Source organism: Episyrphus balteatus, chromosome 4 (assembly GCF_945859705.1).
Source record: "Episyrphus balteatus chromosome 4, idEpiBalt1.1, whole genome shotgun sequence".
In the NCBI taxonomy this organism is placed as follows: domain Eukaryota; kingdom Metazoa; phylum Arthropoda; class Insecta; order Diptera; family Syrphidae; genus Episyrphus; species Episyrphus balteatus.
In genome coordinates, this window is record NC_079137.1 from 78,661,319 (window position 1) to 78,686,710 (window position 25,392).

At 31.0% G+C, this 25,392-nt stretch overlaps 1 protein-coding gene across 7 annotated transcripts in view; it reads left to right on the top strand.

Moving 5' to 3' along the window:
• Positions 1–25,392, top strand: part of LOC129917979 (teneurin-m) — a 666,088-nt gene that overhangs the window by 504,440 nt on the left and 136,256 nt on the right. The window contains exon 1 of one of the 7 annotated variants that reach the window (XM_055998252.1): positions 19,687–20,217. The exons of the other annotated variants lie outside the window; for them this stretch is intronic. Within the exon in view, the coding sequence (XP_055854227.1) occupies positions 20,022–20,217 (196 nt within the window). The 5' untranslated portion in view covers positions 19,687–20,021. Of the gene's footprint in view, positions 1–19,686; positions 20,218–25,392 lie in introns of those variants that run through there. 7 annotated transcript variants of the gene reach the window in all.

A 25,392-nucleotide genomic window follows, 5' to 3' on the forward strand; every position in this document is an offset into this window, starting at 1 on the left:
ATACTCATTTTAAACAGAAATAATAACAAAAACCACGAAAAATAATTATGGCCAGGTTTTTGATGACAATACTCCTATGTGCATCGTTTTAAAATGCATTTCTAAAACGAAATCAGCTTACAAACTAAAACCACAAGATTTGAAATGTCAAATTTTTATCCAAATGTCAAACAAAATGGCACCCGAATGAAATGAACCTACTCAAATATGAAAGAAAGAGACGCTGTTTCAAATTAAACTTAGAGAACTTTTATTATTTTAAATTCTTTAACAAATTTGGTGACTTTTCTTATATAAATAAAGGCCTGATGAAGGGGATAACCATCCCTGAAACGTTGCGCCAAAAAAAAAAATATAATATTTAAAAATTGAATAAAATTGACTTTAAGCCCACAATAAAAGAATTTATTTTATTATTTTAACGAATCATATTAGTTTTTTTTTAAAGAAGCTAAGTATAAACAGAAAACCGTTAAAATGGCGCCCGGTCAATACTTTCTTCCTTTTCTGAAGTCTTTTATTCTAGTTTTATCTAGTTAGAAAAACTTTAAGCCAGAGTGTAATAAGCTTTGGGAAATTAAAAGAGTCAACAACTAAGTATTAAAACCTAAACAAAAAAAAATGAACTAAAAAATGGCGCCCGGTCGTTACTCGCTTTTTATCCATTTTCCTTGAAATGTATGTTTCTGATAGGGATTTCTTAAACGCTATAAAGATACAAATTTTCAGTTTCTAATTTTCTTCCAAAAGCTAAAGAAAATGGCACCAGGGTGAAATGTAGCCATTATTAAAAAAAAAGAGATGCTGTTTGAAAGGAGACTTAGGGAAATGGTAATAGCTTATAAGTTTCCAAATTTTAGTATGGATTGATATGATGATACTTATTTGAGAAACTCAGAATAACAAAAAAAACTCATAAAAATGGTGTCCGGCAGTGGCGTAGATAGGGGGGGGATCAGGGGGATATATCCCCCCCCATTGGGATCGATAATTGTGCAGTATAAACAGTCATGAATAAATAAGTTGAAGAAGCGCACTTTGAAAAAAACGCTATGGTTTTCGAGTTCTTGATTAGCTTAAAGGTTATAAATATGGTTTACCAACTTTCGTTGCCATTAAGTCGGTGTTTCAAAGAGTGAATTTAGACTTGGTCCAAGCAATGGATCTCGCTAAAGATTTAAGGGATCAACTAAAAATTAAACGGGCAGAAGACGACTCATTTTCGAAAGTTTCTTGTATATGGGAAAAATTAGCTGAAATCCTTGACATAGGCGTTAAACATAAGAGAATAGTGAAGCGACAAAAGAATCGTTCGAACCCTTCGGTTCAAAGTACAGTTAAGAATATTTTCGTGTTACTGTTTTCAATCTTTTTCTCGATTTCTATGTAATGGGCCTTGGAGAAAAATGTACAAAGCATGAAAACACACTAGAAGGGGTTTCCGGTTCTTTCTAAGTATTCTTCGTCTGAAATAGACAAAGCAGCTAAAAAATTTAATGAAACTGTTGAGTTTTACCAAAAACTAGACTACATAAAATAGAACAAAAACTATAAGATTTCCTTATAGTTTTCATCCAAGAAGGAAATATTATTTAAACAATCGGGATTTCCTAATTGTTCTACCGACTTCCAAAAAGGAGGAGTTATTCAATTCGTCTGTACTTTTTTTTTTTGTGTTTGTCACCTCATAACTTTGGACCGAGTGAACCAATTTTGATAATTCTTTTTGTAGGTATTGAAAAGCATAAAACCCAGTTTTGATCCATGGAAGTCGGTTTTGTTTTTTTAATAAAAAAAATACGATCATGTACGGGATCACCTATTCCAACTTACTATAGAAATATTGGTCACAATTTTTGTTCTAGTGCCAAGTTGGAAAAAATATGAACTTTTTACAAAAAATTTTGAAAGATTTTGTACATGAAAATAATAAGAAATCTCTATGGAAAAACCTTATTAATTGTTGATATTAATAAGGTTTCTTCTAGTGAGGCGGCTTAGCAACAAAATCGTGCACTTTGTGATAAAAGCATGAAATTAACATCGTTGGTATACTCAATATAAGAGTTATTTTGAGATATTGGGCCACCTTGTATTCCATCCGGAAGGGTAGATACAAGACTTTTTCTGTGTTGCACTCGATTTGTTGCATATCATAGTATAGGCAATGAAACCTTTTTACATGATTTCGAGGTAATTTTTAACGTCCGATCGAATAAAGTCTCTGTGTGAAGAATTAAAAACTCAGAAAAGATATTTGATCAGAAGGAAAAATACTTCCTCTATGAACTCAAAAGTTGTCCTGGTATTTATATTTTATTAAAGATATTAACTACACTGCTGGTTTCTACGTCAACTACCGAAAGAACTTTCTCCAATTTAAAGAGAATAAAAACAATACAAAGAAGCATTATCAAAACTTAAATAAAAATTTGCGAACTAGATCTATCCCCCCCCTTAGCAAAAAGCTATCTACGCCACTGGTGTCCGGGTAGTACTTTCTTGATTTCATAACTCTTCTATTCTAAGATATAATAGTTAGAAGAACGGGAAATCTTAGCAGAATAACCTAAGCCATTGTAAAATATTCCCATAATAAGTAGGTATCGAACCTCAATTTGCAAAAAAAAACTTTGACCTCACAATAAGAAAAAATTTAACAATCGTTTGGGTATTTCCTGTACACCCAAAAGCCATTTAAATCTCAACAACACACTTTGAAAAACAATCAATAAATTACAAAACTTTTTTTTTTGTTAAGGAGACCACCGTACAAAGGCAATCCATCATTATCTGGTGGGTAATTTAAGACAAACCGTGTTATGCCACAGTTAAAAGCCAAATAATATACCAAATACCAAAAAAAAAAAAAAACCTTTTCTCATAATAAGATCTCCCCCAGAAAATCCAATTTACACTTTAAGAAAAAAAAAAAAAAAAACTGAAATCCAAAATGAACAGACGATGAAATGACGATTTATTGAGAATATTCCTTGAATTATTCAAACCTTAAGCTGATTTATGTTTTTTGATAAAAAATATTCTTAATTTTGGTTGACATTTTGGTTTTTGATTATTATTTTTTTTTTTTTTTTGCCATTTCAAGTTTGCAGTTTTTATAAACAAAAACCCAGTGATGAAATTTTATACTAAGCTTTATTTGCCTTACTCAGTAGAGTTAAAAAATAAAAACAAAAAAAAGAGCAGATCAAAAGATATACGCGGCGCTTAAGAATTATTATTAAGTTCGCTTCGCTTTTAAATTAATTTATTGCTCCACAAACATGTTGAAGACCCTCTGGGGTCTGTGACGACGACCGACGACGTCATCTTCTAAAATTTCTTCCACTTCTAACTTCAATTTGAAATTCTAAACTGATACTATTCACGATGATAATATATAATTTATGAAATTCCTATTGAATTATGAAAACAACAGCTTTCGGCAAAAAAAAATGATTTAATCAGGGCTGTATTTGTAGGCGTTAAGGTCTTAGGCGCATGTTTGGTATTATAAAATTTATCGTTGAACAAGACCATTTTTAGTAAAAATTACACACTTCATTATCTTTCATTTTTTTTATAATCTAACTATTATAGCAGTAAAAATAAATAATGTATTTTAAGACCCCTAAACAAGAAAAAGTGTACCAGCAAAAACTTAATCACGTAAATGAGGTACTCTTGAAAAGTCTTGAAAGTGGTTTATAAGACTATTCCTCAAAATATACAAATATGCATTTCAGACACTATTTTTAATTAGGACCCCTAAGACCCAACAGGCATTTTTTGTGTTTCCATGATTGTACGATGAACTAATGTTTTAAAAACCTTGTTTTTTTTCAAATACCTCTCCATGACGCTTCATAAAGGACTAATTACTATTTTTTCAAATGAAAAACTTCAGACCCCAAAACGTCTTACTTTGTTGTCGTTGTCATGTATTTTGATAAATTCATAGATAAGCAAAGTTCTGTTGTTGGGAATCTGAAAAAAAAATGTTTTGAGACCTTATAAAATTTTAATTTAATAAATAATAATCAGTCTATGACTTAAATTATCTGGAGTAGTTTGACATAAAATTGATGAAAAATACAAAACTTCTGCTGTGAATCTGTTTATATTTGATGTTACATGCTGAGACCTCATAATATTTGAGTTCGTGAGTTTACACACCATTGAAATCTATTGCCATCAATCTGAAGAATTCGCCTTAAAAAAATTTATAAAAGAACTTATAACTAATTCATAGCATAAAATGTGAATTTAATTGTCTTTATTAGATTAAGACCCCATGAGATTGTACCCATTTTTTTTGTTTTTTGTTGTTTTGTTGAAGTTTTTTAAACATACGTTTTGAGATGACAGATAGACGACCATTTTAATAATACAAAAACTAAAATTTAGCCTTCAGACCCCTAAAATATTGCTAAGTGGAAATGCCGCAAATATCTTTTCAACACAAATTTCATATTCTCAAGAATTTGTAAATGAAATCGCTGTCAAATATAGAAGTTTCGTATTGGATCTGTTATATTCTTAGGACCTCATAAAATTTTAGTTTAAAAAAAAATCTTTCAACGGAAATTTCCTTACTTAAATTACCATGTAACCTGTCTTAAGCAGGTTAAAAGAGGAATATTTCTAGTGTCTTCCTGAAAATACCTAACTTTAGTTCTACGTTGGGCGCCATTTTTCAATAATTTTATCATTTTTCTTTAAATTTTTGAATAGCAAAACTACTTCAAGCTTTTGGATATAAACTAGAGCCTGATGCATTTCAACTTCCAAAATCCCCCCCTGACTACAGAGACAAACAGTAAAAAAATAAATAAATAAAAAAATTCAATCGGACCACAATGAAATGTATCTCATGTGCGTTGTTCATTAATTTTGTCGTTAGGAACAAATGATCTTCTTTGGTAAAACCAAACGAGAACTACCGACTTCTCAAAGTTTTTCTCTGTCCATAGCAGCGTCGTTCGTCGTCGACTGGGACAGCGGCAGCGATGTATGGTACTCGGCAGTGGCGGGCGGTGGTATTCGAGAACAACTGAGTCATTGACTCGTTTTCTAGTCCAAACAACACGTTCGGGCCTTTCGATGTTGATACCGATGGTGATTAGTCATCCGAACACGATAGACCTACCAGAGGCTAAACAACACAACGAACTGGCAGAACAGAAAGACAACAACATTTCTATATAAATACACAGAGCAGAGAGACATATAGCCAAAGCCACATTCGAAGACTGATAAGTTGATAAACCTCATGGGGTAAAGTTGATGCCAGCTGATAACCTTTGCGTGGAGTTGAGTTCCAGTCCACAAAATGTTAGTTGGAATAGGCTAGCCTGGACTTTGTTTTTTTTTTATTCGTGATTCTGATTCCGCATGTCCTAGCTGGGGCTCATAAAGAGTTTGAGGAGTATTGCCGGTCAAAAGATTGATAGTGGAGGCCAAAGATTTGTCACTTTATGGGTGCCCTCAACAGCCAGCTCACAACAACACCACTACTATCAAATGCAGTTGTCAGAGGTGCTGATTCTGGTGGTGGTGGTGCAGTACGATTGTGAATTCCAAGCAATCAGCAATCCATGAATTGAATTTCGCAATTTGCATGGCAGAGTCAGAGCTCTGCAGTCGGAGTCGGAGTGCCGATTGGAGATTTGAGACCTCTGTGAAAATGGAGACCCACGCGACAAGAAAAGACTCTATGTGCATATAATTTGACATTTGGGGGCAGTCAGTCTGGAAGTTATACAGCAGCAGCTGTATTTTATGCTGCCGGTATATAGTGGGTGGAAGATTGAGCAAACCCAACAACCAAAAGCAAGCTTCGACATTCATGTCGTCGTAGTCGACGCTTTTTCGTCGTGCTCATGACTGGGCTCATGAGTTCTCTGCGCTGTTTGCGCTAGCTGAGATTGATTAATAACAAAAGATTGAATGGAAATAGCATTATAGAAACGCTAAATAATATGAGACATTGATAGATGGAATTAAATATTCAGTTTTATGTTTTTGGTGATTTTTTTTTTTTTTTGTATGGGGTCTTGTGGATAGTATGGCCAGTTCAATGACAGTTCTCTTTCTATCTGTGGTTTGTTGGCTTGAAGTTGGAAATTCGAATGCATGATGTCAGCGAATGAATGCATTTATTGTTTGTTAATTTGACTTTTATTTAGTTTTTTATAGGGAAACAGAATTTTTGACAGTTGGAAAGATATTTCCTGTAAATGTCTATTTGAAATAACATTTTTAAGACCCTTTTGTGGTTTATTTGATTGGGTTTGGAAAAAAACGTTACAAACTGAGTCATAGTGGTTATGACTCTTTGAAAGGGATTTTACAAACAGGCAAATTCTGACATTTTGCCAAGAATATGGTAAAAAGTTATGTTTTATTTTGAGACCTCATACAATTTGAGTTTAATTGCTTGCACAATCTTTTTAACACAATCAGAATAATCTGTCCTTAAAAAGTCTATGATAAGCTTTTAAATACTTCTCAGAGTTATAAAAATTGCATTTTAAGGTCCTTCTAAGATTAGGACCTCCAACCATTTTTGTATATCGATAAATCAATGATCTATTGAAGTTTTTCAAAATATACGATTTCCCCATATTTTTTGACAGATGAATGAGTATTTTAACTATTAAGAAACTGAATTTTATCCTTCAGATCCCAAAAATATTTTACTCTGTAGAATACAGGTTTCCAGCCTAAGTTCAATATTTTGCGAGCATTGTGACATAGAATTTCAATAAAATGTTGCCCTGTTGCTTTAAATCTGGTTATATTTCAGAAGATATTTTGAGACCTCACAAAAATTTTATTGAGTAGTTTGCAAAATCTTCATAACACATTTGTTTTCAACTTCATTCAGAGTTATTTGTCCTCAAAAAGTCTATATTTGAACTTAAAACTACTTCCTAAAGTAAAATAATATGAATTTTGGGGGCTCTTTTAGGTTAGGACCCACAATAATTTTCTTACCATTTTGTGTTTTTTTCCATAGTTCAATGATTTATAAAGATTTTTTTAACCGATTTTTTAGCAATTATTTCATATGATAAATAATTGACTATATTATGTACAGAAAAAGTAAAACTTTAGCTTCAGACCCCAAAAAAAAAATTCTTTAGCAGAAAACAGTAAAAATGTTTTAAACCAAAATTCAATATTTTCGCGCATTTTTATATAAAGTTTTTGATAAATCTGGATACATTTTGTGTTATTTTTGTTTGGGACCTCATACAATTTGAGCTCGATAGTAGGCATTTTTTTACCATTTTTTATTGACATCAATTAAAAGAATTTTTCTTTTAAAACCTAATTGATCTCGATTTTATATACTTCTCAGTGTTAAAAAATGGATTTTAGAGTCTTAATTAAGACCCCATAATTTCGTTACTTATTTATGTGTTTCTATAAGTTTGTGTTTTAACAATCTTTTATAACATTTGCTTGACACATAGCTTTAAATAATACATATAAAATAACCTTAAAAATTTAACTATAGCCTTCAGACCGCAGAACTATTTTGCTTTTTGTAACTCTAGAAAAAGCTTTTCAACCAAAATTCCATATTGTCATGCATTTTGACATGAAATTTTGGATTTTCGATATAACCTTGTTATAATTTGGGTTATATTTTGAGACCACATAAAAATGGTCAGTCTAATCATAAGAGATTTCACATTTGTTCGTGTCTGATCGACTTTTTTAATGAATAGAGGTCCTAAAAATGGCATTAAGACCCCAACATTTAATCTTCTAGAATGTTATTAATCTCAAAATTAAAAGATAAATTAAAACATTTGATAGCATAAATGCCTATCTCACGACTGAGCACACCCTTAAAAAAGGGTGAGTAGGGGCCTACTTTCTTCAAAAAATGGAGAACTTTTTTTAAGCAAAAAATCTTACATTTCCCATGATCTGAATCTCTTAAAGCCTTCCGTTAAAATAAAACTATCTAATATCTTGAAAAAAATCATAAAAATATTTCTTCTAATTTTTAAAAATTTCATATCTACCTTCCTCCCTTCATCTTTGATAACGTAATTCCAAAATTCATTCTCCATATCTCTTCTAATCATTTTAAATTCTCAAGACTTTCAATCCACATATCTAATCTTCAACCCTCTAGCCACCTTCAAACTATACAAAACAAAAAATTAAATCAAAAAAAATAACCAAACAACTTTGCAATAAATAAAGAATACTGGCCACAATGCCGCACCCTCAGGCACTTCACCATATTGTTTCCTCAACTCCCATACATACCGCAAATATACAAAAAAAAAAACTTACTTTATCTAGCTCTAAACTAGCTTAACTGAGAGGAGACTAGAGACTCCAGAGTTAAGTACAAATATCTTGTGTTGTGAATGTTCATCGGCATCGGGTCAATCAAAGCAAATAAATTAATATCTAGTCCCAAGAGGGGAATGGGTACAGAAAAAAAAAATTCAAGCCATCAACTTTGCCCATATAAAGAGAGTATAGTCGAGGTATGTTGTGTGTACAAAAATATTATCGTGCAAAGCAAATCAAAACGCCCAGGGCCAAATAAAGTGCAGTGTATAGTATTTATCTCTCCCCCTCCCCCAAAACGGGGAGTATTGTACTCTACAACTTATAAGAGTCAAAAGACTGGTTAAAAAGGCATTTATGTTATAGAGTTTAGAGCGTTTAGGATTACACAAAGCGCGGGCTTGGTTCTTCATATTATAATACTCAACTCGAACACTTACTTACTTATGGCGCTCTCAGTGACTTTCACTTGTTCCTAAAAGACAACACAAAAACCCTGTTGACAAAAACGTATCAAGTGATACACTTTGAGTGTAGGTGATCATTGCTCATATTGTTCTCGTCGTCGTCGGACTGAAACTGACAGTAGGGTACAAACAGAACAAAACAAAACAAAAGTATCTTGTATCTATTTGCCGAAGATCATTATTCAAAATCACCCCAAACGGAGCCAGACTCTCTAAGACTCGATTCAGTTCTACTGCTGGGGTCCGGTCCGATTCCATTGTTGTCGGTTAATTGAAGTTGAATTGCATTAAGCGGTCTTATCTGTGTGTTGTACTCTCAGGGCTCCCTCATTCTTTCTCTCCTTCCCCTTCCTTAGATTCACATATGCGGTAATTTAGTTTCCATTAGATTAGCGCACACCGTAGTAGTTATACCCCAAGATTTACTTAAGTTAGAGTTATAAGCACAGTCAGGGTAAAAAAAAAACAAACACCATTAATCATTTTCTCAAAAAAAAAAAAAAAAAATTTTTTTTTTTTTGTTTAGTTTGAGAATGTATAGCAACATAACGAGCGTTGATAGCATTATTTTTTTTTTGTATCTTTTCGTCAAAGGTTATAGAAAAGACTGTTAGACGACGTCGTCTTCTTAGTCTACGACGAAGAAGAAGATAACGTCGACGAAGGAGGTTTTCCGAAATTAAACGAAAATTATAATGAATTTGTCAGAAAGAGATTTCTCTATTTATACGTATTTGTATCTTTTTTTTTTTGGTCTGTGCTATATACGAGTATCTTCATGTATAGCATGGTTCTTTGTTGAATGATTAATTTAATGTTTTGTTCCGGACTGCGATTTTTGGGGGAAATACAAAAAAAAAAAAAAAAAAAAAAAAAAAAAACAACTAGAAGAATCATAGAACAAAAAAAGAAATGGAATAAAGTTTTCTTTCTTTATTTCTGTCCCGGAATTAAAGATGATGGAGGAGGCATAATCGGTTTTTGTTAATTAATTTTTTGTGTGCGTAAAAATGAAATGTTTAACCGCAATTACTCGCGTAATTTCAAGTTTTTCTTATTTCTTATTCAGTTTTTTTTTTTTTTTTTTTTTTTTTTTTTTTCTTTCTTTTTTAACACAAATACTAAAACTGGAGGGGTTAGATTATATAAATGTGAAGAGGAACCTACAACAATATTTTTTGTTTTTGTGGTTAAGGGTATTTTGTCTTTCTGTTTTTTTTTTTTCGGACAACGAAGACGACGACGATGACGACGCGTGTCGACAAGCTGTGGTTAAGAGCTTAAATGATTTTTAAATTTGTAAAGGCCGACAAACAACTTACAGTGGCCAGCGGCGTCGTTGTTGTCGGTAAAAATGACAAAGAATCAGAGAGACAAGAAGACGCTCTTTAAACGATTCATGTTTGTTATATGAATTGTTGGGATTTTTCATTTGTTCAAATTGACATTTTTTTTTACTGTGTAAGGTTTCAGTTTCTATACAATTGACCTACATTTGTGGAAGAATTTTACTTTGAAGAGAGTAAAATAAGAAATTATATGAGTACGAGTAGGTTGGTAGTTGGTATGAAGCTTTTTAAACAATGACAGTTGGAATTTTTTTTTTTGAAGAACTCACTTACACTGATACAAAGGAGATATATAGAGAAAAGTTTTTCTCTAATAAAGGCATTAGGCTTTTTTTAAGATAAGAATATATCAATTAAAGGCAATTACATTTATTTAAATGAGGGACAAAATTACTTGAAGATTGTAATAATACGGTGTTTAAATTACTTTGTTTGGTTTTACATTAAAAATAGAGATTTTTTTGACATAGAGCTGGCTGTGTCTGTTTGTGAGAAATTCTAACTTACAATACTTTCGATGCGGAGAATGAAACTAGTATTTTTTAAGTAGTTTTGACAAAAAAAAAAAAATTTTAGCGTCACTTAAAAAAAAAAATTTTTTTTTCTTAATATGGTTAAAAGACTAGTTCTTTGCATATTTTGTATGGTCATTTTAATAACTTCTTCGCCAAATCGATTTATAGGCCACAAAGTCGTTTACCTATTACTAAACAATTTTTTTGTTGGGCGCCACTCAAGAATTTTTGTTTGTACTTTTGATGAAAGTAGGTTCAATTCAAACTTGTGGGCTAAAAAAAGCATCATCAAAAACGCAAAATTTCTTATCTACTTAAAAAAAAAAACCTAAAAAATATTTTTTTTTAATTTTACGCCATTTAAGAATTGAAAAATATGTGTGATCTACCAAGATATTTTGTTTTTATTATACTTAAACACAAAGTGACACTTTTGCATGGGTTTTAAGAATTCTTAGTTAGCTCCAAAGCCGCAAGGACATTATATCGCCTTTTTCATAGACACCAACCGTTTTTGTTGGGAGAAAAATATTAATATTTGATGAAATTTATTTACTGTGAAATAATTAAATACCCATTGGACACATAGTTAAAAGCTCTTAAAAATTGTCAAAAATAAATCTCACTCAGAAAAATGAAAATCATATTTTTTTCAATTGGGCGCCATTTAAGAAATGAACATTTTATTTGTTTGGTTTTTTTGTAGCTAAAGAGCTTCTGTTTTGATTTTGTTGAAACTATTTAGGGCTTTCACATGTTTATATAATCATCCAATTGCACTCCTTAGCCATTTAATAATGTGATTCGATTTTAAGTTACAGTATAACAATTTTGTTGGGCGCCACTTAAGAAAAATACACACTAACACTTAATGGAATTAAATTTTAAGAAAGAACCTCTAATGCCTAAGTTTTAATTTGATTTAATCAATGTTTTTAAGAAATGTAAGTTGGTTCCTAGCCTGCAAAGAGAAAATAAATTCTTTTGTTGGGCGCCATTTAAACCAAGCTACATGACTTCGGTATTAGGAATTTTGATCAATTTTTTCCTTATTGCTTGACTAATGGAATTGAATCTATTGCTGAATATTAGAGACGCTATGTTGTGTCCATCGCTCCAAGGCAGCAGCCATTTACGTGTGACTATGGATTTTGATTTCACTTCCCTGGAACGGAGCAGTAAAAGCTTGATGTCTTGATTGAGAAAAAGCTTAGCAGTTTCAGATTAAGCTCGTCAGTTTTTTTTTATGAAGTCTTAGTTGATTCGTAGGTCACAAGGACATACATCGTCATATACATTATACTTTTGTTGGGCGCCACTTTTACTTTATAGAATTCAGTTTTAGATGAAAAAAATGTGACTTACAGACTGATTCGTCCGGAGAAATATCATATAAAATGGGAGAAGTTCTATAAAATTGAAAACTGAGAAATCATATTGCTTCACTTGGGCGCCATTTAAAGGAGGAAAAAAATTATTTTGTTCTGTTTAAACAATATTAGGTCTTAGAGCACATCTAGATTCCTAATTGCAAAGACATTTATTACATTTTCATAACCGCCATCTAAGAAATCACTTCGTAATACAAAGAAGTTTCATTCAAAGTCGTAGGATTAAAAATTAAAATAAAAGAAATCGTGTATTTTGCTTTTGAAACGCAAAATTTTACTCCACCTTATGGAAAAAGTTCGATATACGGTGCTGAAAACACATTTTATTAGAATGCAACGAATACAAGTTCAATTTCGTTGATATGAATTTTTAACACTTTTTTGGGCGCCAAGAAATAACGAAATTTTATTAAAAAAATAAAGCATTTACGTTAATAAATGGTAAAATACGATGAATTAAATCTGAATTTCCAAAAATAATCCTTAACACTATCATACTACTTCTGTTGGGCGCCACTTAAAAAAGAAAGATCCTAATCATTTCCCTATTTCTCAAAACAATTTCAAGGTTCATGACTCATTGAAAACTATATTAAAAAAAAAAATTGACTACAAAAAACTTTTATTGATGAACTCCTTTTCATTTGACAAAAATTTTGTGTTTATCAAAACCCGAAGGACTTATCTAAAATTGCGAAGACTGACTACTTTAATTATCTACCCCAAGTCACAAAATCTCATCATTCACCCTTGAATTTATCTTTTCCCCCCTTTCTATTTAACGAGACACAGAAGAAATAATATCTCTCCGCACTAAATTATTTATTAAGGTCATGGGAGAAAATGCCATCTTACTTATAGATATATACCTACTCAAAAAGAGAGTAAGAGCTTTGCAAAAGTAATTTAGAAGGATTTGCATTTATGTTCCTCCTCCTACTTCTTTTTGAACTCACTTTTCCGCCTTCTTCTTCGTTTCGACTTCGACATTTTCTAAATCTTATTGCAATACCTTGTGTGTGCCTCCTGTCACTTGTTAGAAGATTTATATAAACAAAAAAAAAAGCAATTACAACTGGAAATTAATAATATATACGGCATTGCCCTTCAAAAAAAAATTAAGTAACAAAATGACAGATTTGTGAGGCTATATGTATTTTTAAGGACAAATTGGCACTTCTAAATGCAAATCATTACTATTTTCTAGATCAAAATCCACTGTTTTTTTTTTCTCTCTTCCCACTCTCTTTTTTTTGTCTCTCTATTATATCTCTCTCTCTCTTTCTCTGTTGGCTCTAATAAATATTCAATTATCCTGTTTCAAATGTAATGCAAATCCCTTTTGAAAGCGTCGTTGATCAATTAATTAACGAATCTTTTGTAATCTTTGTAATTTCTTCTTCCTTATTTTAATTTTTTTTTTTGTCTTACTTCTTCTTCGTTGTCTTCAGCTTCCTCTTGTTATTTTTTTTCTCTGTGAATATACTATATAAAAGTAGAAATAAGATAAAGACTTGTCGTTTCCATCACCTTCCCCCTAACACTTCAAAACAACAACCTTATATTAAGACAATGGAATTAATTCAAAAGTCCGTACTCATCCCTTCTATAAGGATAAAACAAGCACACACAACACACAACACAAAACACAGAAGAAGAAGATAAGTTAAGAACAGCACAAAAAAATGTGGTAACTGAAGAATTCCTGTATAGCCAACGGTTGATAAAAATACCCATCGTCGTCGCTGGGTTATGTCGTTGTGTTGCCACTGGTGGAACATGAGACGCGCGAGCTCTCGCAGTCTTTAAGGAACAGTACAGAGCCGGGTAAAAATATAGGGTTAGGTCTAACCACCGCAGCCACCTGGTTATGTTGTGTTGTCATCGTCGACGGCGGCGGCGGCGGCGGCGTTGTCGTGGAGTCACATCTTCTTTATCCTTGGGTACATTTGCATCTTTTCGATTTTTTTTTTCTTCCCGATGAAAGCCGACTCTCGCTCGCATACCAGGGTTATCAAAATCATCCTCATTCCACTTTACTTTACCCACCACCACACACCTCTAAAAACCGAGTATAGAGTAACTTTAGAAAGAATCTTCTTCGCTTCAGTGTAAAAAACCACCACCATGTTGAATTAAGGATTGTATAAGGATATATATATCCTTGGCAAGGATATACACTCGAGTCGAGTCGAGGTATTTTTTCCAGCATCCGTGTGGAAAAGGTATTGCTATTTCAACTCTGTGCGCCAGCTTCGAATGTAATTCTGTAAAAAGCTTGGGTTTCCTTTGCTTTTCTGTTCATTTTTCTCCCTCCCCCTCCTCATTTTTTTCCTTCCCTTTTATGATCCTTACTTTTATGTGTGTGTTTTGGCCTGCCTTTGCTTTCAAACATCCAACATCCAACATCACAGGGGGTAGTTATATTCTTTTGAATTTTTTCTTCTTTGCTTGATTGTTCAATAGGAATGACAGTTGGAGGTGGGCGGGGGGGGGGGGGGGTAGAATAGAGCCAAATACTGATGGTAAGGTAGTGGCAACTGGCAAGTCGCAAAAAAGAAATTGTTTTCATTGTTCGTTTGGTTTAGAGAGATGAAAAATAAAGCTGACAGAGAGGTTAAACTTACACCAAGGCGGACAAGGCATCAACCTCAATTTTATACCCCCTCCCCCCGCTCAACTTTTTTTTCGACTCGACTGTCGTTACTGCTGAGTCGATAGAAAATAATTTCTCATGACATTAGCGATCAAAGAATGAAATGTTGCAATAAACCTCGCTGCTGTTATCCTGTGTTTAATATCTTTTTCTTCGCGTATTATTATCACAGTTTTGTGTGTTGTACGTAATTTTATCGAATTTTCTTTATTCCCCCTCCCCCCCATCTTCTTCCTTTTTATATCGATTACACACATTTTTTGATGGAACGATTTGTCTCCAAAAGAATTTAGATAGATCAACGATTGATTTATTTCTACGTGTTGTGGATGTGTTGTGTGTCTTATCTGGTATAAACTCTCGTGTTAAAATTGATGCCAGATCCATTTTTAGAGAAGAGAAGTATTCTAAAGGCACTGATGGTATATCCAGTGCCAATTAACCGCCATTGAAAGGTGTTAAATGAATTATGGGACATGACGTGCGTTCGTTTAAAATCTTTTTTGACTTGAGGTTGCGAGTTGAGTTGAGGGTGATGTGTATTTATACCAACCATCAACATCGATGTGGGGTGGCTGATGTTGGCTGGATGCATCATCAGCTTTGGTTTTTTTTTATATTTTGATTTTGTTTATAGAAACACCAATAAATCGTTTGTCGCAGGATATATCTAACGACTCAAACTACAAAAAACACATAGAAATGGATGCTACAACACGCAACTCGTGTTAATGTCAGCAATGTGTTGACAAGTGTGCTTAGTGAGTTTAAGACCGTTTTTTTTTTGCCCTAAGATATAAAAATAAGGGACACTTTTCTAATTTTGTATCTTTTGAGGGAATTTATGATGAAAGATTTGTTGGAGAAGATACTTAAAGGTTTGAAATAGAATATTTTTTTTTTGAAACTTATGTTTTTGAAAGCGATTTTTAACTTTTCGATGATGAAGAGGCCATTTTGTTCGATATATTAGTTGCGATATAATTGGTCATTGTTTATGGTGATGTAGATGAGAGCTTGAGAAAGGTGTTGGAAGAGATAATTATTTGTACCTTTTTTGTAAATGGTGACATGAATTTTGATCTCATTTTAAAAGCATGTTTTTTTTTAATAAAGCATTTCGAAATCATTTCTAAATATTTGAATGTTCGAAGAAGAATTTCAGTCCTGTGGAGACTGATTTTGAAAAATTCTTTAGAAAATAATTTTTTTTCGTGATAAACTGTTGTTTTATGACGTTAATTTGATCAATATTTTTATATAATCAAAATCATTAAATTAGGTAACATTCAAATTTATTAATTTGTATTTTTTCTTCTTTTCTTTTTAGGTAAGTGAGTGTTGACAGTCGAGAAGAATCAATTTTGTAAATTTCCACCATTATATCGAGAGAAAAACAGTAAGTTTATAATTGATTGCTTTCTTATAAATGGCGCCCAACGCAAAACTAACATGTTCCAATGGGTTTTTAAGTTTATTATTTTGTTTTCTAAAGAGATTTTACTGATGTTTTGGCCTGCAATTAGCTTATCCTTTCTCAGAAGCAGTCATATTCATAAAAATGTCTAAACCTTGAAATATTCTTAAATGGCGCCCAATGCGGAACTCACTTTTTTTTAGCCATTTTACGGTGTTTTTAGTTTGACTTTGAGTCTCTGTTACTTTAAAAATTTTTGAATGTTAACGTAAGCCCCAAAAGTATTTTAATCAAATGGCGCCCAACGCAAAACTTAGACTTTTCAAAATGTTTGTTTCCTTAGTTTTACTGTTTTATTGCTTAATCTTGAACTTAATTACTTATGTTTAAGTTGTGACCTTGCTTTTGTAACCAAGGAAATGTTCTAACTTAAAAACTTAAATGGCGCATAACGCAAAGCTTTCTTCAAATGACCTTAACCCCTTTGAAATTCTTCAACATAGTAACCTTTCAAATCAATCGGTGGGAGTTCAAAATCTAACTTAATTGTGTATTTTTAACACTATCTGTTTTTTTTTTTTTTTTAACTAAGCCTTATTCTTTGAATGACTTTACATTCACAGAACTAGAATTTTTTACTTTTAAAATAAGTTTAACAACCTTTTTATGAATTTTTTTTTATTTTTCACTTTAAAAATCAGTTTATGAATTCTGTAAACTGTCAAACTGGTTAGAAGTACCTACCTACTTCATTCATAATGCTTCCACAACTAAAGATATTTTTGTAAATGGCGCCCAATGCCGAAATTTGTTCGCTTATTCCTTTCTATGGCTAATTTATGATTTCTACAAATATTCGAATTGATAAGAAAAACCTACTTACCTCATTCTTACTTATGATAAGCCCACATTTAATTTTTGTTTAATGGCGCCCAATGCCAAACTATTTTTTTTAATTTTTCACTTCTGTAGTCAGTTTCTGAATTATAGAAACTGTAGATTTGCTTAGAATTGCCTACTATCTCGTTCTTAAATACTTCCATAGCAAAAATTTAAACAAAATCTCAAATGGCGCCCAATGCCGAACTTTTTTTTTATCACTTTATCACTTTTAAGATCAATTTCTGAACTGTTAAAACTATCGATTTGATTAAAAGTACCTACCCTTGAGAACTTGCAGACATTCTTTTAACTTAATAGTCTTTAATTTCTCTTGTCAAAATCGATTGAATGTTGTCCCCAAAAAAAAACATAAACCATATGATATATTCTATCGTAAGAACCTAAAACTTCTTATCTTATCTTTTAATCCTCAATGATCACATTAAATGCTGTATTTCTATATCCTATAACAACAACAACAAAAAATCCCTTTTCTATCAAATCACTTGCTTTTTATCAAATGACCAGTGCAATGACTAATCCTTGTTGTATATATTCTGTCACTTTCTCATAAACACATCATCAACAAAAAACAACAAAACACTAACAAAAAAACAAAAAAAAAAACTTTTTATGCTTACGAAAAGTTTATATCACAGAACAAAGCAAAAAAAAAAAAAAACGAACATATCGCATATTAATCTATAACCAAAAAAAAAAAAACACTTCATCCCATCTTTAACTGTACATTTTGACATAAACCAGATCATATCCCAGCCACTAGCAGTTATAGTTCCCTCACATATAAGTCCTTCAAAAAACGCTTCATCTTTCAATCCAAAAAAACACACATAATACAAAACTCGAACACAATCCATAACACTTCGCCTAGGAAGAAGCACAAAAATTAATAAAAATATGAGAAAATGAGGAGGGGTGAATAAAAAAAAAAAAAAATTACCACTTTCGATTTTTTTCCCATCGCATCCTTGTAGTCAGTCAGAGGACACTTTTTTTTTCTCCCACTTTTACCCAACTATCATATATTCACTCCCCCCTTTTTCCGCCCTCATTTTGATGAAGATGACCTGCTTCCCCAAATCTACCCCACATTTCACCCCCTCCCTTATCTCTCTCAAACAATAACAACAACGACCCGAACTTGGAACAGAAACAAAAAAAAACAAAAAAAAAAATAGCAATCGAATCACATGCAGGACACACACATTTCTTTTGCTCCTTTTTCTGCCTGATTTCCTTTTTTGTTTTCCTAAGCTTCTGTTTCATTTAATTTTTTTTTTTTCAAAGAGCAAAGCACAAAAAAAATGTCCGTCCATCATCGAGAGCACACAGTTCATCTATATTGGGGAGACATAAAGGCTAACACCACACACGCGGTACCAGAAGGGAGTTCTCTCTATTCCTCGTAAATGGGGTCAGTGCTAGGTTATAATGGCGTCCCTATAAGATCCCTTCTCAAATGGGGATTTTTTTTTTTTTTTTTCAAAAAAAAAAATTTTTTTTTTCGTTGTAAAAAGCTTTTTACAAAAAAGTCATTACATAACCAACCCAGCAAAAGAGAGAGAGCATAAGCCAGGGGCAACAAAAATCATCGAAATTTCCAAAAAAAAAAAAAAATCTCCTCTAGGATAACTGGATTAAGGAAACAGCCCTTCCAAAAAATTTCCCTTTTTTCCAATGGAAATCTGTAATAGCGATACAAAAAAATCCTCGTCAAGCATGCGCCCTTTAGCAACATTGTTGTTTCCCTAAATCTCACTCAGAGACACAAGAACGAGAACCTCTCAAGAAGCTGCAAAGAAGCTGACCGAACAGAAAATGTATAGAAACACACGAAACACGCACCACACCAAAAAGGCAGCATAAATTCCTTCGTTAAGTTTTCAATTCTCCTCACCCGCATGCGATAGACAATAGAATGAAAGAGAAACAAAACAAATTCGCAACAAATCGATGTCACAGACAAGGAAAACCAAAACATAACTTTATTATCATGCTCGATGCTCCTGGTGGTAGCAAGTAACAAACGAAAGAGCGAGTGGAAAATTGTTGTATTTGTTGTGTTGTGTGTTTTTCTTTCGTTAAGTTGCCGAATTTCTTCCATTCTATCTTCTTCACTCAACCAATTCGCTGGCCGAACACACGAACAAATTCAATTCAAAATATCAGTCTTGTTCGTCGCTCTGTGGTGTAAACAACGTAACTGTAAATCCACGGTGGGTCGCGCACACCGCGTATCATATGATATTTTATTATTATTTTTGACAAGGCAAAAGCAATACTTGCATTTATTTTGGTGTTGTATGGTCTATGTTTTTGGTGTTTAATCTGTGTGTTTACTTGTGATGTAAAAAAAATCAAGAAAATTGAAAGAATATAAGCGAAGCTCAGTGAGTGGGGTGTATCGAAACTTGAGGAATCTTCGAAGGGATTTTTTTATTTTATTTTTTTTTTTTATTTTTCCTATTTTTGTGTGATTTTGATTCTTCCTTGCGGCGAATAAAAAAAATATGAAGCAAGTGAAATTTGTATTTAAAAAATAATGATACAAGTGAAATTTATTTTTTGTTTCTGAAAACAAAAAAAAAAAAATGTTAACCACAAATCGGAAAGGATAACTGGATAAAGTGTTTTTCCAAAAAAAAAAAAATCATGTAAAACCGCGCCACCACAAACCAAATAAAAAAAAAAAAAAAACGGATTACAAAAAGCGAACAAGAATTTAACAAAAAAAAAAAAGGATTAAATCGGGATTTTTTTTTTGCATTGTCCTTAATTTAAAAATTTAATTTTTGTTTGTTATATATGTTGCCATTTGTGGACGAGTTGTATTTTTTATGTTTTTGGATTTTTTCTCTTAATTTTCCAACAACAACAAAAACAACGAATACAATAACAACGACAAGGATAACAACAAGAAAATATATAACAACGACAAATAATAACACGAATGTCCAACGATTGCGATTGCTAATTAAATCACAATTAAAAATTAAAAATAATGAATCCTTATGAATATGAAACGACACTCGATAGCCGCGACAATAGTGGAGTTTTACGTGGAATTGTCCAACAGCAATTTAATCAATTGCAATTGCAACAACAGCAGCCACAACATTATGATTACGAATATCAACATTTGCAACAACGTGCTAACGATAGAGATACAAGGACACAAATATCACATGTTAGAGGAGGCAAGTGTTTTTTATTTTTATATTTTATTGGATTTTTTTTTTTTTTTTTTTGTATAAATAGATTTCAAGTGAAAGGTCATTTAATATGTTGATTTTTAATGTTTGGTGATTGAATTTTTATTAAAAAAGATGGGTTTCTATAGAAACTGAAAATATTTTCTTTTTAAGTGGCGCCCAACAGAAATTGGTTGATTTTTTAATGAGTGAATTTCTTTATTTTCCGTTCTTATCCCCACTTACCTTAGCTTTTATCAGTGCAAAACAAGTGTACTGTGTAAATGTTTAAGAAAGAAAAATCACTTAAACATAAGAGCATAAGCGAAATTTTAGAAAAACAGTTAAATGGCGCCCAACAGAAGTTTGTTTTCGATTGTTTTATGAAAATATTTCCATTTTCCCAAGGATATTTAATGCTTCGTCATTAGGAATTACTTTTTAAGGATTAGGGTTATTGGCATTACCCATTAGAAATGAGTTGGGACATAAAATTCATTCTGGAAATATTCATGAAGGCTTTTTATAAATGCCAGTGAGAAATTCAGAAAATCATTTAATTTCAATACAGGTTTAAGCTATTGCATAGTATCAGATAGGTTTTAATACTGACTTATAAATATATGAAGTGTTTGTTGTGAATAGATAATGATTTTTATGTTTTCAACAAAAAATATTTTTTTTTAAGTGGCGCCCAACAAAACTTGGATGATTGTTTTTAAAGCAATTTTTTAATTTTTATTTTTGCTGAAGTAATTGTCTTTGAATCAGCTTTAGCTGATTCAAAGTTAAATGGCGCCCAACAGAACTTGTTTAAAAAGATAAAAACTGATAAGTTTATTTTGATCTCCTTCAATTTTGTTAAATTGGACATGGGATGTGATTATGGAGAGTAAAGTCAATTGTTTTCGAGAAGAAGACCAGTTGTATATTCATTAAACATTTTCATTTTGTTTAAGTGGCGCCCAACGAAACTTCTAAACCTTAGACATCAACTGTTTGAAATATAAATACCTATGAATTCTGACATTAAAATCCTCTAATAAATAGAAAATTCAAGCAAACTTGAAAGTTTCCATTTAGTTTTCTATTAAAGAAAATAGCTATTATGATATTTTTTCAAAGTCCACTAAAGGTTCACAGCTTCATCTTGAACAAAACACTTTTAGAGAACTCTAACAATTTGAAGATTTTCCATTCACAACTTTATTGCAGCACGGGAAAAATTGAATAAGATTTCGAGAAATCCTTGAGATTCAAAAATACAAAAGGTGAAGTTCAATGTTTTTTTTTTTTTTTTGCTAAGCGCCCAACAAAAAGTGTCTATCTTAGATATAAATATGACCTTTTATATCAAATTTTTATATTTAATGGAAATATTGAAGTTTTTCTTTTAGTTGAGTAAAAAAAAAAAAAAATAATTCCAAGTGAGCTGTGAAGTTTGAAAAGCTGAAATTCTTGTTCCCTAGCTTTGATATTGAATTAAATTGAAACACAAATTGGATATTACAATTTATTCAAACTTCAGATATTTTTTTTAAATAATTTGTTGTAGCGAGAAAAAATCTTTGAGTTTTCTCAGAATGAAGACAAAAGAACTCTTCTATTTATTTTTTCTTCAAATTCATAAATTTTTTCAAGCAAATGTCTGGAATTTCAATAATGCACTGAAGAGGCGCTCAGTAAAAACACGTTCGTATAAATTTTCAGTATTCTGAAGTTTTAATATTTTCAGTTCTCAGAAATTGATTTGCAAAATTGAAAATACCTAGTTTATTTATAATTCCTTCAACTGGTTTATACATTTTGTGTTAAATTTTCTAGACTCTTTTAATTATTTCCACTCTTGTTCTTTTAAATAGCACTCAACAAACATTTTTTTAAGGAATAGAGTTTAGTCTTAATACTTTAAGAGTACTTCAAGTTTTTTTTAAATTTAATCAATTCTTTTCTTAAGTGGCGCCCAACAAAACAATTTAGGAAATTATTAAATCAAATTTGTTTGCTATACGTCTTAAAAAAGTTCAGCAAATATGAAGTGGAAGTGGCAGAAAACTGTGTTTATTTAGTGAATAACTTAATAGCAAGTAAAAAAAAAACAATATTTTTTTTTTTTTTTTTTAACAAAAAATATTATTTTTTTTTTTTTGTTGATCTTCTATTTTAACTTTCATAATTCAACAACTCTCCTTGTTTGCACAAATTCGTTCAATATTTAAAAGACACTTTCGATGAATATAAAATATTCATCTAACTTTTTCACTATTAAATAAACTGCAAAAAAAGTAATAACTTAAAAATACCGTGATTTTTATACTCCCTTGTTGATAAAAACTTTTTAATTTTCAAATGAATTTTTGTAGCAAATAAATTAAATTTTCTAAAAACATAAAACAAATTAATGGAACAATTTTTTTTTTTTTTTTTTGTTTTCTCAATTTATATTTCGCTATATTTGTCGGTAACTATCACAACTTTCAAAAAATATTCAATTAGTGAAAAAAACATGAAAGTTTACCAAAATATAAAGGCTTCATTTCAGAGCACTATAAATATAACGAAAAATTTATATTTTCCACCTTTTCCAATGAAAATATATACATGAATATGTGGGTTGTGTAGTTTTATATGTGTGTAATAAATCGGTTATTGAAATTTTTATGAAATAGAAAAGCAGCATATAATGTCTGCATTTGACATTTTTGTGAAGTTTCTTTTATACTTAGAATAGGTATTAGGGAAGGGATGTGTTGTGTATGTCTGAGTCTATGTACTTGACATTTTTTTTTTCGATTAAAATAATAAATATTTATAAAGGAACTTTATTACGGAATTTCAATTTTTGGTGAAAGTTCTTTAATAAGATCCAGGATAATAATTTTTGTTTCCCTAAGTGGCGCCCAACGTGAACGTTCTGCTTTATTGTTTAATTTATTAAAAGAAGAACAGTGAAATCAGAATATTTGACTTCAATGTGTCGTTGTTTTTTTTTTTTTTTCTTGGTACTAAACCATCATATTAGCAATAATTTTGTTCGTAACTGGCGCCCAACGTAAAATTTTCTACTATTCTATTCTAGTTTCTTTCTTGTGAAAAAAGAAATAGGTATTACTTAGATTATTTCTTCTAAAATGTTTATCTAACCAAAGAATATTTCATAAATGGTAAACTATCAGTATTTTTTTATTAGGTGGCGCCCAACGTGGGTATTTTTTATTTTTGTTGCTTCTTTTACTTCTTTGAAGCAGTCTAAATATAAACAATTTCTGTAAAAGTCTTGCTAAGCTATGACAGTCACTAATCGTCATCAACAGTTTAATTCAAAATTAATGATTTCTTAAAACACTTTTTATGTAAATTCTGCAGTAGGCTAAGTACATTATTCTTCAAAAACACATAACAAAACAGAACGTGGATAATAAAATTCGAAACCAAAAAAAAAAAATTGATAAAACCTTAGGTATTCCTCGAATTGAAATTCAGTTGCACGAAACAAAAAACAAAAAAAAAAAAAACATTAAAATTTTAATGACGTCTAATGTCACGTACCAAGTTTTTTACGAACTTGTTAAAATGACACTCAAAATTATGACTAAAGCTTCCTTTTCCAAAAAAAAAAAAACATCATTAAACATTTCGAATCAATTTACATAAATAAACGTTTATTAAATTTGTTTATAGATGTGTTTTAGAGATACCTGTCAAAAAAAAAAAAAAAAAAAAAAAACGGTAACAATAACAATACTAAGTCTCTATTTTTTTTTTCATAGAAAATAAAACTACAAACAACACAAAAAAAAACATTGAATTTCCATTTAAAACTAACAAAGATCCTAAGAATAAATGCAAATACTAATTAAAATTCGAATGAATGAATAAAACAAATAATAAGCTCTCGCACACTGATGCTTGATGGCTTGGCATCACTCACACAAAATATACACACACAAATGTATTAAATCAGATAGATACGAAAAACGCTCGTAAATGCTTATTGACATTTCACTTGACTGACGCATTATATTGAAAATGCAAATTTTTTTTTTTTTTTTGAAATTTCACTTAAAATCAATCAGCTATTGTTGTGTATATGGAAATCGAGAAAAAACACGCATTATTATAATTATCCTTAATTCGTTAAATACAATACCAACATGCATACAGTCAGTCAGAGTCTCCTTTGCTCTCATTCCCATCATCATCATCGTCATCATCATCATCATGAGAGTGCTGGATTGATGATGGAAGTGAATTAAGGTCCTTCCGAGAATAATTTTTTTTTTTTTTACTTTTTTGTATATTTTTTTTTTTTTTATTTTATTTAAAGGAATTCGCGTTAAAAGAACAGAGAGCGAGTTAACAATGAACAAAAAAAAAATGAAAAAAAAAATGTAAAAAAAAATCCAACTTAAGCTCATTAAATAAATGAACATTAAAAAATTAAATTCAAAGTAAATTTAATCATAAAATCAATTCATATATAGAGTAAAAGCGCTTTATAAACTTTTTTTAATGTAAAAGGATAAAGGTGGTGTATGTGTGTGCATTGAAGAATATGGCATTAACAATATTTAATAAGTATTTGAGGTCAGTACAACTTTTTTTAAAGGTTCATCAAGATTAAAAATGATTTTTATCATCTTTTCATAGATGAGAGAGAAGCTCGTTAAAAGATTTATTTATATTTGTATTTGTGTCTATACAAAGTTTAAAGGTAGGCCATACAAAAAAATTAAAAGAAGAAGAAGAAGTGAAAACCTCTTAAAGAAAGGACCCACTCAACCACATCGTATCCCTTAAGAAAAGAAGATCCTTTACAACAAAATTAAAGTAAAAATCCAATTCCAGTTCACATAGTCCTTATAGAATAGAGTCAGTATACAAAAAAATTGTATCTACTTCCCTTTCATCTTATAAGACTTCCATCTCTCGACTCCCTTGATCCTTTAAAAAGATACAATAAATTTAAAATTTTCTAATTAAGGCACCAGACAAAAATGCCCAACCCTTCGTTTCGTTTCACATTGAATTCATCGTTTTTGGTTCTATAGACTCAGAGAATAGAGTAGAAAGCAAGTATATCGTGTATTTTATTAAAGAACGAAAATTCGCATACATACAATTTGATTCGAATAATAAACCAAAACAAAAGGCAACAAAAAAGGGGAGTTTTATAAAGTT